We start from the raw sequence: 12228 nt of genomic DNA on the forward strand, positions 1-12228 counted from the left end.
GAAGAGCAGCGAGTGTCCTTTTATTGTCACCAAGTGGATTGTGTGGCCTGTCCCTGTATGAGCTGTGTGAGTGCAGGGTGGGGTTTAGGTTGAGGGTTTTGTGTACTGAGAACGTCTTCACCCTAACAGACTGTTCATTTGCCTTGAGCAGGGTGTTCTAATCATGAAGTGTTACACTTTTTGCTGCTGTTGTACTCATTTATTTATTTTTTCCTCCCATTTTCTAGCCTGAAAACAACTTTGCAAAAGAAAATGGCCAGTGATGCAATCGATTTGTCTGGGATCCCCTTATCCATCCGGGATGTTCACCGTATAGGCTATTATGTGCAGAACAATCGGGATGGGATTACTGTGGTTGACTTGAGCTTCACCGAACTGCATGATGACCACCTGCGTTTGCTCCTGCCTTTCTTTAGTTCCTTACCCAAACTGACTAACCTAGCTTTAAATGGAAACTGGTTGACCTTGGCCATTGTCAAAGAATTGACCGAAGCCCTCAAAGATGCAGGCAAGTTCCCTTGTTTGTCCTGGATTGACCTGGGAAATAACGTGGACATCTTCACAATGCCCCAACCCCTCCTGGTGGCATTACGCAAGCGGTGCAGCTTGAAGAGCAGCCTACCCACCATTTATGAGTATACAGAGGGACAGCCGTACGATTACAATCTGGAGACATCTCTGGAGGAATCCAGCCAGTTCGAGGATGATGAAGTCTTCAACAATGATGAAGAGGTTTCACACATCTGGGTGACATCGGATAGATGCATGTCTCCTAGCCTTACGCTGCAGTGCTGTGAGAGGTGATAGCTCTGCCAAGCCCTTGGTTTTGAACACTTAAAAAGTGTTCTCCTATTTTTTTGACACATGTATCGGCACCTCTGAGTTAAGGCCATACATTTGAAAGCTTGTCCCAACACAGCACCCATAATTCATGTCCTGATTTAATCCAGAGTAGCCAGTTACTTACCGTGCACCTGGAAACGAGACAACATTTTACTGGCAGCCGAGAGGTTTTCAGAATGATGTCTTTCTTGCATGGCAGCTGAAGATTTCTAGTTAAGTATGAGGACCGTTGGTTTGCTATTATTATTTTTTCTTGTTTTAAAGGGCTTATTCGCAGACCATTTTGCAGAGAAGAGTAAAGTGTGCAAATTTAGCTGTTATGCCAAACTGACTGAACCACATTTCTGCCCAGAAGCCTGTCATATGGGCCATCCGCTCTGACTTTGTGTGTGTGTGTTTGTGCTAAACCTGCCAGCAAAATCAGCATCAGCAACAGAGCTGGCCGTCTTCATAGCAGTCAGTGACGTCACTCGCACTTTGTAACCCTCGACCTGTCATTACTAGTGTTCACTAGTGGAGATCGTGTTTGAATACATACGTGATGTTGTTTATTGTATGGAACACTGTGCAAAAAAAAAATATCTCGAGTCTTTCCTGCAATTTAGAATCGGACGTCTTGGAGGCTGGAGGAAACAGGGTGGGGGTTTGGGGGGGTTCTTCTTATTATTTTTTAATCCAATAATTGTGTGCCATTTGCACATGAAACTGTGAAAAGCTCCTGGACCAGGTGATAAAGTGATAAAGCCTCCTTACTGCCATGCATTGCATTTGATATTCTGTTTTCAAGGAAATTGTTGATAATGCCAAAGGTGACTGAGATGTTTCCAAAATTACATCAACAAGCTGTTACAATCCCAAAGGATTTTTTAAGACTGACTTGGTTTTTTTTCTTTGGTACTGTAGTTTGTGTTTCGTGCATTTAATGGAGGACCCTTGCTTCCTGATGAAACTTCTCTTTAGAGCTTTTCCTCAGAATGGAGGTGCTTTTTAAGTTGTTGGTGCCACACTGAGGGCAGCGTGCAGTCTGAAGGTTTCTCGAGTAGTAATGACTACAGGCCCAGTTCTGCCGGTCGTGCAAAGGGTGCAGGCACGAAGGAGGCCAGGCCCGTCCTCAACAAAACGCAGGCTCGGCGCAGGACTTGTCTTTTCCCGTCGAATGTCGGTAACTTGCTTCAATGAAAAACGGGCAAATCACAACACGTGAATTGTGGCAGCTCAAGTACACAGCGCATCAATCAAAAGGTTTTGTAGTGTTCAGTGTTTTTTTCTACAATCTGTTATTGTTAAAAGCGCAAGTTTAAATAATTTTGGAAGTTCAATTCGTTAGTTTTCTTCTACCTACGAAGACATTTTCTTGAATTGTTTTTTTTTTTTTTTTACATTAAGGAAATAACGAAAATTTTTAATTTTAAATACACTGGTTTAGAAAACAAGTGAAGGTACTATAGGGTGAGGGGGTGGCTGAAATTAAATGGCATGATGGCAGCTTCATGTCTAGAACCGGACCTGCTTTGGAGCAAATTAGATTTTCTTATTTTTTTTTTTTTTGGCACTAGGATTGTGATGAGCATTGGCCTTTTGAGATGATGACAGTATCTGCGTGAGGCCACCTTTCAGTTTGTTGTTAAAAGAATGGTGAGGGTGACTTTCATGAAATCTCGGCAAGTTGCCAATGGTCTGTCTGGCACGTACTGAAAAGGGGTCCCCGCGGCCTGCCTCGTAAGATGCTGCATTATGCATACCATGGATTTACAGGGAAAAGGCCGGAACTGGATTCATAACTGCAACAGAAATGAAAACCAAGATGAGCCCGGGATGCCACGTCTGATACACACGTCTTTGTTTGGTGTGTGTTTGCCTGGCCTCCATCTAGTAAAAAGCAAAGCCTTTTGTGGTAACACATGCAAGTTTAATCTATGCATAGAATGTTTGAGGTGCGTCATGGCAGTGTGCTGTTGATTGGCAGGGCTTCTGATAGTTTGTATTTGATGTCCTTCTAAGAGGTGTAAGCGGTTTTGCTGGTGTGCCAGAAGTGCCACCAGATGACCGAGAGATTAAAAGAGAAGACAAAAAGTCCATCTCTAATATTGAATGTATTTTTGGTTAGGACATGACCTTTTTTTTTTTTTTTTCCCTGCCTACAGTAAGTTTTTCTTAAGCTGTGTATTTGGTGGGCACCTGGTGTTGTACCCACTTTAAGTGACTTTTTATGTAGGTTACCTGTCTTGGCCATTTTCTTGGGTTACTCTACATTGTGATTTGCACTGAGAAGAGTGATGGAAATCCCTGGGAATGTCCACCAAACTCACTGAAGGGAATTTGTGTGGATGATGAATGAATGTATAGGGGGGTTTGGGGATTGGGCGGGGTCGGGTATATAAAGAAGTGACACTTGCAATGCTTTGACTGTTATTAGTACTATCTGTCCAAGCAGATAAGTCAACACTAGGCTTCCTGAATGAATCTCTGAATGTCTGAGTGTTAATGGCTACTTGGTTGTGTCTTTGTTGTGCAGGGTGAGAGGTGGATAACGGCGATTTGAAATGAAGACTTCCGTACTGCTGGCTTTGCTGTATAAACAAAAGTGAATGGCTGCGTGACCTGATGGTGACTGTGGAGGAGCACTTAGCTTTCCCTGCACGCTGTTCGTGTACGTCTTGACGCTGTCTGCTAGTGTTGATTTGAGGACACAGTCAGTATAATCCATCTGATTGTACTGATATTTATTCATCTCCCTGTTTTTTTTTTTGTTTTTTTTCCCATTCCCATTTTGGTGCCTGCCCAGGTTGGGTTCTCCCACACACCTTCATAAATGTTCTTTTTTCGTCTTGATCACTGGCGTGCTGGAACCTTGAGTCCGATTTAGAAATGGTGTCATTCACCCTGTTAACAACTGGATGTCTCTTCCATTACCCATTCATTGCTGTTGGCTTATTTTTTGCTTGATGGACGGTTTCCTCTGACTGGTTTTGTTTCCGTTTTCTGTTCCATCCTGACTGAAGGTACACGTCAACTTCTCTCACATTTGGACACTAACATAACCACTCCATAAAATCTGTGCCTACCAGAGCCTGTTCAGCACATCTTGTCATTTTGTCCTGGAGAGTTGACTTTTGTTGTTTTTCTTTTTCTGGAAGACTTTTTCCAGATTTCTACGGATTAAAACTCCACGAATCCTTAATATTGGTGTGCAGCAAATTATTTTGTGTCTGTGCTTCACTGCCATGTTTTACAACTGTTAGACACTGCTGTGCATCAAGAAATGAAACGCCACTGCCAATAACCGCTGACTCCTTGTGACCACTTCAGTCCAGTCCAAAAACAAGCAGGCACCTTAGTGGCCTTGAGTGACTGACTCGAGTAACCGATCATCTTGTGACCCCTTAGTCCTGAGCGGGTTACAAACCGATTATTTCTTAGCACATTGACACTAAGCTCGTCTATTTTTCCCCAACTAGCAATGTCATTCAGGATGAGATTCAAGTGATCAGACCTGGCAGTGCACGTGTGTTCATCTCGCAGTCGACCTCCTAAGCAATGTGATTTGGTTGATGTGCAGCTCAACTGTACGTAGTCCTAGTGTGCTGCTATGCTGCAAATATTCACCAAGATGTACTGTGCGTCTCCTGTTGTCTGTGTGTCACACCATTGCGCCTCACCCAAAAATCACATCACCATAAAGATGTTTGTACATTTATATGCTGTATCTTCAAATCATCCCAGTAGTGGGAACGTGATCACCTACTTCTAGGACTAGATAGTCGCCATGTCTAAAAGGGTGAATGTAACTGGGGTACTTTATTCTGAGACTTTTCTATGTATATTTGAAGCTTTCCCTCTTTTGTGTCTGCTGAAATTGTACATTCTTTTATGTAAATACACTTATTGTGTTTCTACTGTGTTCAATAAACCGATCAAACCTCTGCTTTTGTGATGTCTGCTTCTACAGTGGATCTTATGGTTTCCTGACAGACTGGGGTTCTGGTCAGTCCATATGTGAGGTGTTACATGAGGAGATTCAGGCACAAGTAGTCGTAGAGAAGTGAACAGGGGAAAGCAATGCATTGGGTTTCTTGGTCCCCCTATAGCAGGGGTCCTCAATCACGGTCCTGGTGGGCCACAGTGGCTGCAGGTTTTTGTTCCAACCCAATTGCTTAATAAGAAGCTCTTATTGCTCAAGTGACACTTCAGCTTCATTTTCGTCGTCACACTCATTAAGATTTTGAACCCTTATTGCTTATTTTAGTTTTAAACAGCTGTATTCTTGGTTTTTAATTACCCCTTATCAGCAATTGGATACAAAAGAAACCATCATTTCTCCATTTAGCTTGTTTCCATTTACACCTGTGTGTATTTACCATGCACTATTGGGTTTAATTAAATACTTGGAAGGAAAGTGAAGAGAAAAAGTGAAGCACTGAGAATTACTCATTCATTTTAGCCTTCAAATCATTTGGATATCATTAGAAAGCGGAAGAAAATCCAGGATATGAGAATGACTTGACATAGCAGAGTTAAAGTACTAACAAGCCACGAAATTAAATTATTGGCAAGAATTGCTCTCTAATTAAGCAGCTGTGTTAGAATAAAAACCTGCAGCCACTGCGGCCCTCCAGGACTGGGATTGAGTACCCCTGCCCTATAGTGACCTTACTTTCTGTGTTTGCTTCTTCAAATGTGTGTGGTGGTGTGAAGAAGCAAGCTGGAAGTCTGAGCCTGTTGTGCTCCTCTTAAGAGGAGTCGTCAAAGGACATGTGGGATATATCGGAGGGCTGATAGTAATGGGGTGGAATGATCTCTAGGCCATTCACTGAAGGCCGAGTTGAAGCTTTTGGCTCTTTACATGCTGGAGGCACAAAATGGTAAGAAATAAAAAGTCAAGAATTGTAAATCTGCTTGTGCAGCCTGTAGCCGTTACTGGCCTCCATTTTTAATTTTTTAGTCTGCTGAATCTAATATAGTTTGTGGTACAGGCTGGTGTGGAAATGACGTACAGGAAAAGGATGCTGGGATGTGAACAGGTGACCTTGTGGAGGAAACGAGCGCCACTGCCCATCGCTGAAAGCCACCTCAAGAAAACTAGCCTAAGATGACGGAGAGGGGAATCCCACCACTTGTGTTACACCACTGAGGGAAGAGGATTAAGTGCAGGCATCCCAGAATACCACACTTGTGGCTGTGTTAAGGTAAGTCAAGATGGTAACTGTGGTGCCACTGCTGGTGACGGCTCTTACAGAATGAGACCCTGATGCTGTGGCGCCCCCTGCTGGAGCAGTCTGACCGATCTATGTGATGAAATGTAATTTCAAGGCTTGGCTGCTAACATTCTCTGTGTATTACAGAACTCTTACTTTCTATTCATATGTGCATGGTGTATATATCATTTTATTTCCTCGTTTGTGTGTCCCTTACTTTTCATCCAGTCATTAGCTCTGTAATTTGTCTTTATTTACAGATTCCAGTCCCATGTTTCCTCCTCGCTCTTCACACTTCTCAGTCCCGGAGTTATTCTAGTCAATCATGTCTGACCTTCTCGAGTGCGGTGAAGTTCTCCTTGTAATGTGATGACTAAATCTGGATGTGTTCCTTCCTTGCCTACCTTTAAAATGTTTTGAGTAATTTACCTTTTTTAAATATAAATACCATCTTATAATAAGACATTTTAAAATATATGTATCATAAAAAAATGGGTAAATATTGTATTGCCTGCTATTTATACTTTTCTTTTCTTTTGGTCCGCCTTTGTGATTTTTGTTGCCGTTTTTATAGCTTTGCTGTTTGGAGGCGAGATACAGGCTAGAATTTCACTGCACTGAGTTGGGTCACAAACTCCAATGCTAAAGTCGAATGAATGGATGGACATGTGGAGAAGGTTTCATGAGGAAAGTGGATTTGGGTTTCTGCTGAATGGGACGAGGTTCGATGTTTACTGTAAGAACATCATTGGGCTGCAGTGTAGAGACGCTGGTAAGATATAAGATCTACTCTGTGTCTGTCACCATACTCCTCATATGGCCACCCATCAGCTTCTTGAGCTTTGTTTTGCTCCTCAATAGAAATTCCAGGGAACAGATCAGGACTTTCTGATGACTTACCATAAATGGCACCAAGTGGCCTGACTGTAAGCTGTGCCACACTTCAGCAGTTCACGGCTCAAGCAAACACATTGGTCTCCTTGAGATGGCTGCCTTGAGCCCACCACACTTTAATTCTCCTAAAGCAGCAGTGGCGCACACGCTTCATTCTTGAGAGGAGTGCCAACTCTATATTTGAGACACAAGGATGACTGTCTAACCCCTGGTGCCATTTCAATGGAGGCCTGAATCCATCCATGGGGCTGGGTCAACCCATCTAGTGATTCCAGATGATTTCTTGTCTTCCTGAGACCTGACAAGATGAGTTTGTCTGCTGAGCAATATGCCCAGGGTAACACTCTCCATCCACCCCTTCCCCTACCAAATGCAGACACTGTTGAGTGGCACCAGTATGGGACTGTGGAGTCAGTCCTTTCAGCCGCTGGAGGTACAGCAGACCTCCTTTTAACTACAGTGGGCTGCTCACTGGCTTATCCATGGCCTGCCTACATGAAATGGAACAACTTGTTTCTGAAGTAAAACTTTGCTATGAACCCCCTATTGGAATGCGTTTGCATTTTCGGGCATCTGGATAACAAAATTCACCTTCCTAGTGGGCTCACTTCAATATGGCACTGCTCACTCCATTGGGTTTGTTGCCTCTTGTTGTTTCTTGACATTACAAGTTCAGGCTTTATGTGCCAAGTCCGGATTTGATGTGCAACGCGTCCCCCTCAGAGACGGTGTGCGGACAGGTGTCAGCCCGGTGTCACCTTTCACTTATTCATGGAGACTGTGTAGTGTAGATTTCTCCCATATTATGCTTTTTGTTCACTTTGTTATACTCCCAAGTTTGTAAAGCATTTATTGGCACAAATGGCCTGTTAAAACTGCGAAATGAGAGCTGCACTCACCACCTGCATTCCTGACTGAATGGCATAACTGCAGCTTGAGGCAACAATCAGCTCTGTAATAAATCAGATGAAGGGGTAAATCGGAGGTGGCCCGACGTCACTGCAGTGTCACTTGCAGACAGAAAGGCGTCCCGACGGATATTCATTTCAGGCCTGTAAACGCAAATTGAAGGCTGGCTGGATCCTTCCTAAACAAGCTGCATTCATCTCTTCTCTTTGAAACATGACAATCCACACTTGAAGTCACAGACCACCACTGTCAGTGAAGCAAAACTGTCCCTGCCGTTCTTTGGCCTGAAAGCTGCTCTCCCTGCACTGGTTCATAGGTCCACTCTACCATGAAGCCACTTCTGTACCAGAAACCGCTATGCTTTCCTCTAGGAAGCTGCAGAGGGCACAGTAAATTGAGGAAGGCAACATCACAGCCCACCCAGACCAAAGACCCACCTGGCACTGAGAGTGAGCGCTCTGACACAAGCCATGTCCTCTACCTGAACTCCACTCCACGCAGCCCTGGCCATTGTCCTTAAAGCCTTGTGAAGATAAACTGTTTTGTGATGTCACCGTAAGTTCAGACAGGAGAGGCTGCCTGTTTAGAGCTCTAACATGTTAGCCTGTCTCCTCTGGCTTGTGTCCCATCTTCTGTGTTTATATGTATGCACTCCTATTTCTATCAGCCTTGTTTTTATCAGGAACCTTGGTAAGAGTCTAACGCTTGGAAACCCCTCTGAGAGAGAATGGTAAGTAAGACCCTGTCCAGATGATTTAATTACCAGCACTGCCAAATGTAAGACTACTGATTAACAGCATCGGTCACTCTGAAGCTGACCTGATGGATTCTAGTGAACACGACACATGATACAGTGGGGTGTGCCTGTAGACCGGCTCACAGCACTTCTGTTGTTATGATCAGCGCTACGAGGGGACGGGGACTGGTCAGTTTCTGTTTTTGCTGCTGCTTGAAAACCCCATCACCTGATTTACCCTTTTTTTGTTTCTGTTTTGGGTGCCTTTATTTTAACTCGTGTCCCTGCAGAAAGTCTGCCCAGGTCGCTGAAAAAAAAACGAACGGGCAGCGGCGGGGCTAGCAGCCCAACACCTCGTTAATGTGACACTAACAGTCTTCAACGGCCGTTACACTGCGGAAATAACTGAAGGTAAGGGCATAAGCTAAATATCTGTAAAGTTAACACGAGGGTAAACACCTGATACTGTTGCATGATTCCTTAACATTCATAAACTTGTTTAAATAAGCTGCCCTACCATACTAGATATACATTGAAGCTGTGTTTTTTGTGAATGTACTGCATCATATGACCTAAAACTCATTGTCGGGTGATTAACGGTGACCGAAGGTGGCAGACCCACATACACCTGGAGAACTGAAGATGAAGGAAGAGATGAAAATGCCAGTTGGTGATTTAGTCCTGGTGAATTAAAGGTAACACTGACTCTAGCGTGTTGTGTTGAAAGGTCCCCGAACAATGTGGACGTGATGGTCCACAGTGGTCTTTGATGGCTCAAATTTGCTCCCTAAAATAACCTGCTGGCCTTCTTCCTGTTGCACTTTTGTAGACCGCTGAACTCTAATACCAGTTTTAGGACAGCCAGGTCCAATGTCCATCCCGCTATATCCTAATTACAGGGTCATGGGGGCTCTGCTGGAGCCACTCCCAGTCAACACAGGGAGTAAGGCAGGAAACAAACCCCAGGCAGAGCGCCAGCCCACCGCCGCCCAGGTCCCATATCTCCATGATTAAATAACTAAGCATTAGTCTACTCCATCTTATTTAATGGCTTCACGTACCCCCAAAACCCCAGGCGTTACCCTGCCTGCTGGCACTGGCTTGATGCAGGCGGTTTTTCTATAAAATGTGTCTGAGATGTTGGTCTAGAGTTTTTCCCCACTTGCACATTCCATTTTTGGAAGGGAATAGGTGGAAATTTGTAAATGTTGAAGATGACTGGGTAGTTCATTAAAGTAAATATGACATATTAGGCCAACTTTCAGATGACACTTGATGACTTTTTGGGATTCTTACCCCCCATGCATCATTAAACTAAAATGCAAAAAAAAGGGCAAGTGGACAATGACTGCATCAGACAAATCGACGGAATCAAAACGGTCGAAGGACAAGCCAACTAACAGGTCAGGAGATGGCATGCGGATGGCAGTGTTGTGCCATCACAGGAGTCTTTCCCAAGCAGATGGGAGTTTTAGATGTGACGGTTCAAGAAGCACAACACTGACACGGCTGATTTGGGCCACAATTGGAAAACGAGTACAGCAGACACGCTCCAGGAGGTGAACGTCCCTTAAAAATTCCAAGATGTCCAGCACTCCTGTCAGCTCTGGAGCACAAATCCACACCTCTATAGGCCAGAAAACTACTTTCTTGCAAGAGCCTATTGATGGTAAGAGTTCTGCTAAAAAGCAGTTTTGCTGAGGTGCAAACAAAGCCCAGAGCTTCTCAAGAACTGGGCTGCACAACAAGGACAGCAGCAAGTGTTGTTAAAATTGGAAATTTGTGGCTCAGACAGGAGGCAGCGTCAATGAAGATAAGCTGGAAAGTGCGCCATGGATGAGGATCACACATCTTGGCGAGCTGAGCAGAATCAATGGAATCCTCAATTTTAAGACGTAGCAGCAGATTGTCATCCATCACGGACGTATCAGATTAGTCCTAGTTTGCTGCAGGGTGAGAGACACACGACACGGTCCTAAAGAAGATGGTATGACCCCTCCTAAGCCCACCGTCACAGAGGCTGGCTGGGGTAACACAGAGCAACCAGTGGAGTAAAAGACTGGGGACAAACCAGCAGCTGACCGGAGGTAACTTGAGGCACTAGAAAGGAGGAGGACGACATGTAGACATTTCATGATTTCTACAGATGTTTTTCATGCTGACTTCTAACCTTTTTTCCTGCTACTTACTTGTGTGTGGCTATTTGGCACACAAATGTTGCGTAAGGTTAGTTCATATTGCCTAATTTGTTTTTAAAAGAGCAGCTGGGACATGTTGTGGTTTTTTTCCCTTTCTGTGCCTATGCTGTGGTTGCCATGTTTTCGGGCCTGCTGGCACTGGCAGAAAAAAAAAAAAAGTCACTTCGCAACTGCTGTTTAAAAACAAAACAAAAACACCCACCCTGAAAGATTAAAAAGTTTCTATTCTCATGAAAACAGATTTTAAAGAGGATCATAAGAGGTAGTCGGCCCAGACATGATCACATCTTGGGGGCTGCCTGACGGCATACAACAAGATACACGCACAGCGACCCCAAGCTTTGCCATCTGAAACCTAATTCCGTTTTCGGTTTACATTTTCAGGCCTGAGGAGCTGCACACAAGCACATTGAAGAATAGCTTTGGACACAAAGGAGAGCACCATGAGTGACAACGGCACTGACCACTGCCTGCTAAGCTGCTCCAGTACAAAAGTGTTTCTAAAACAGTGCTGCTGTGGCCAAAATCATCCTAATGCCATCTCAACTTGTTCAAAACTAAGCCTGTAGATCTTTGGAGAAGTTAACAAAATGCATACAGACACGGACGACAAACTGGCAGGTAATGACGACTGCATTTGGTCCAAACGGTTACATAAGCTTATGGAAATAATGGTGACAATGAAGAGGCAGACTGTTTAACTGTGGGAGTGAACCCTGTGACCGACTGGTTCCTTGCCCAGGATGGCATCTTTACCAATGACGTCAGTGAGGCCTGAAAAGGTTTAAAAAAAAAAAAAATTAAAGGAGACGTTCATAAGTTTTAGTGGGTGTCACTGGCCCAGGTACATTCTGGTTTGGAGTTGAGGTAAGAGTCTGTCGCTTTGTAGTCCAAGTACCATCCTGGAGATGGCTAAACAAAGTCTGTGGTGGGAATGGACCCCCGGAACCTTGGCTTTGCTGCCAGCCCATGTAGTGCGAGCAAATGAGCAGGACAAATAATGAAGGCAATCTTTTAACATCTCCACACCTACTCCCCTTTTCTTGTAGGGTTAAAAACAAGCAGCCTCATTCATGAACTGCACTATTACCCCCAAGGCACCGAACGTTAAACCAGCGCTCTGCCTCACTGCATGACCAACAAACGTCCCATCAGCTGCCCAAAAAGGTAAGTGAAACCAAATTTGTTGTTTGAAATAAACTTGGGTTCAGGGCACTTGAGTCTGAATGAAGTTTCTTGCTGCTTCAGAGTCAGAGGTGTAACACAAATTCATCCACACAACATAAATCTTGATGTTTAACTGTCAAGTAATCAATACACACCTCTAATCAAATCAAAAGATTATTCCTTCCATTTTATAAAAACACTGTCTGACCTCAAGTTTTACCCAAGTGTCTGTGAAACAAAACCCCTTTAGCACGATCAGACTTCTCACAGTGCACCCCCTCAGCTC

General features: G+C 44.1%; 1 protein-coding gene and 1 long non-coding RNA gene across 5 annotated transcripts in view; both read left to right on the forward strand.

Annotated features, from left to right (window-relative positions):
- Nucleotides 1–4766, forward strand: part of lrrc75bb (leucine rich repeat containing 75Bb) — a 57792-nt gene extending 53026 nt beyond the window's left edge. For all 4 annotated transcript variants that reach the window (XM_039771885.1, XM_039771887.1, XM_039771886.1 and 1 more), the window contains one exon: nucleotides 228–4766. In XM_039771885.1, coding sequence (XP_039627819.1) covers nucleotides 228–804 — 577 coding nt within the window. In that variant the 3' untranslated portion in view covers nucleotides 805–4766. The remainder of the gene's footprint in view (nucleotides 1–227) is intronic.
- Nucleotides 4767–5447: 681 nt separating this feature from the next.
- Nucleotides 5448–12179, forward strand: LOC120540817. The gene is made up of 3 exons (XR_005635884.1): nucleotides 5448–8988; nucleotides 11160–11396; nucleotides 11825–12179. It is a non-coding gene; the product is annotated as an uncharacterized LOC120540817 (long non-coding RNA).
- The last annotated feature ends 49 nt before the right edge of the window (nucleotides 12180–12228 follow it).

This window comes from Polypterus senegalus, chromosome 12 (assembly GCF_016835505.1).
Source record: "Polypterus senegalus isolate Bchr_013 chromosome 12, ASM1683550v1, whole genome shotgun sequence".
Classification (NCBI taxonomy): Eukaryota; Metazoa; Chordata; class Cladistia; order Polypteriformes; family Polypteridae; genus Polypterus; species Polypterus senegalus.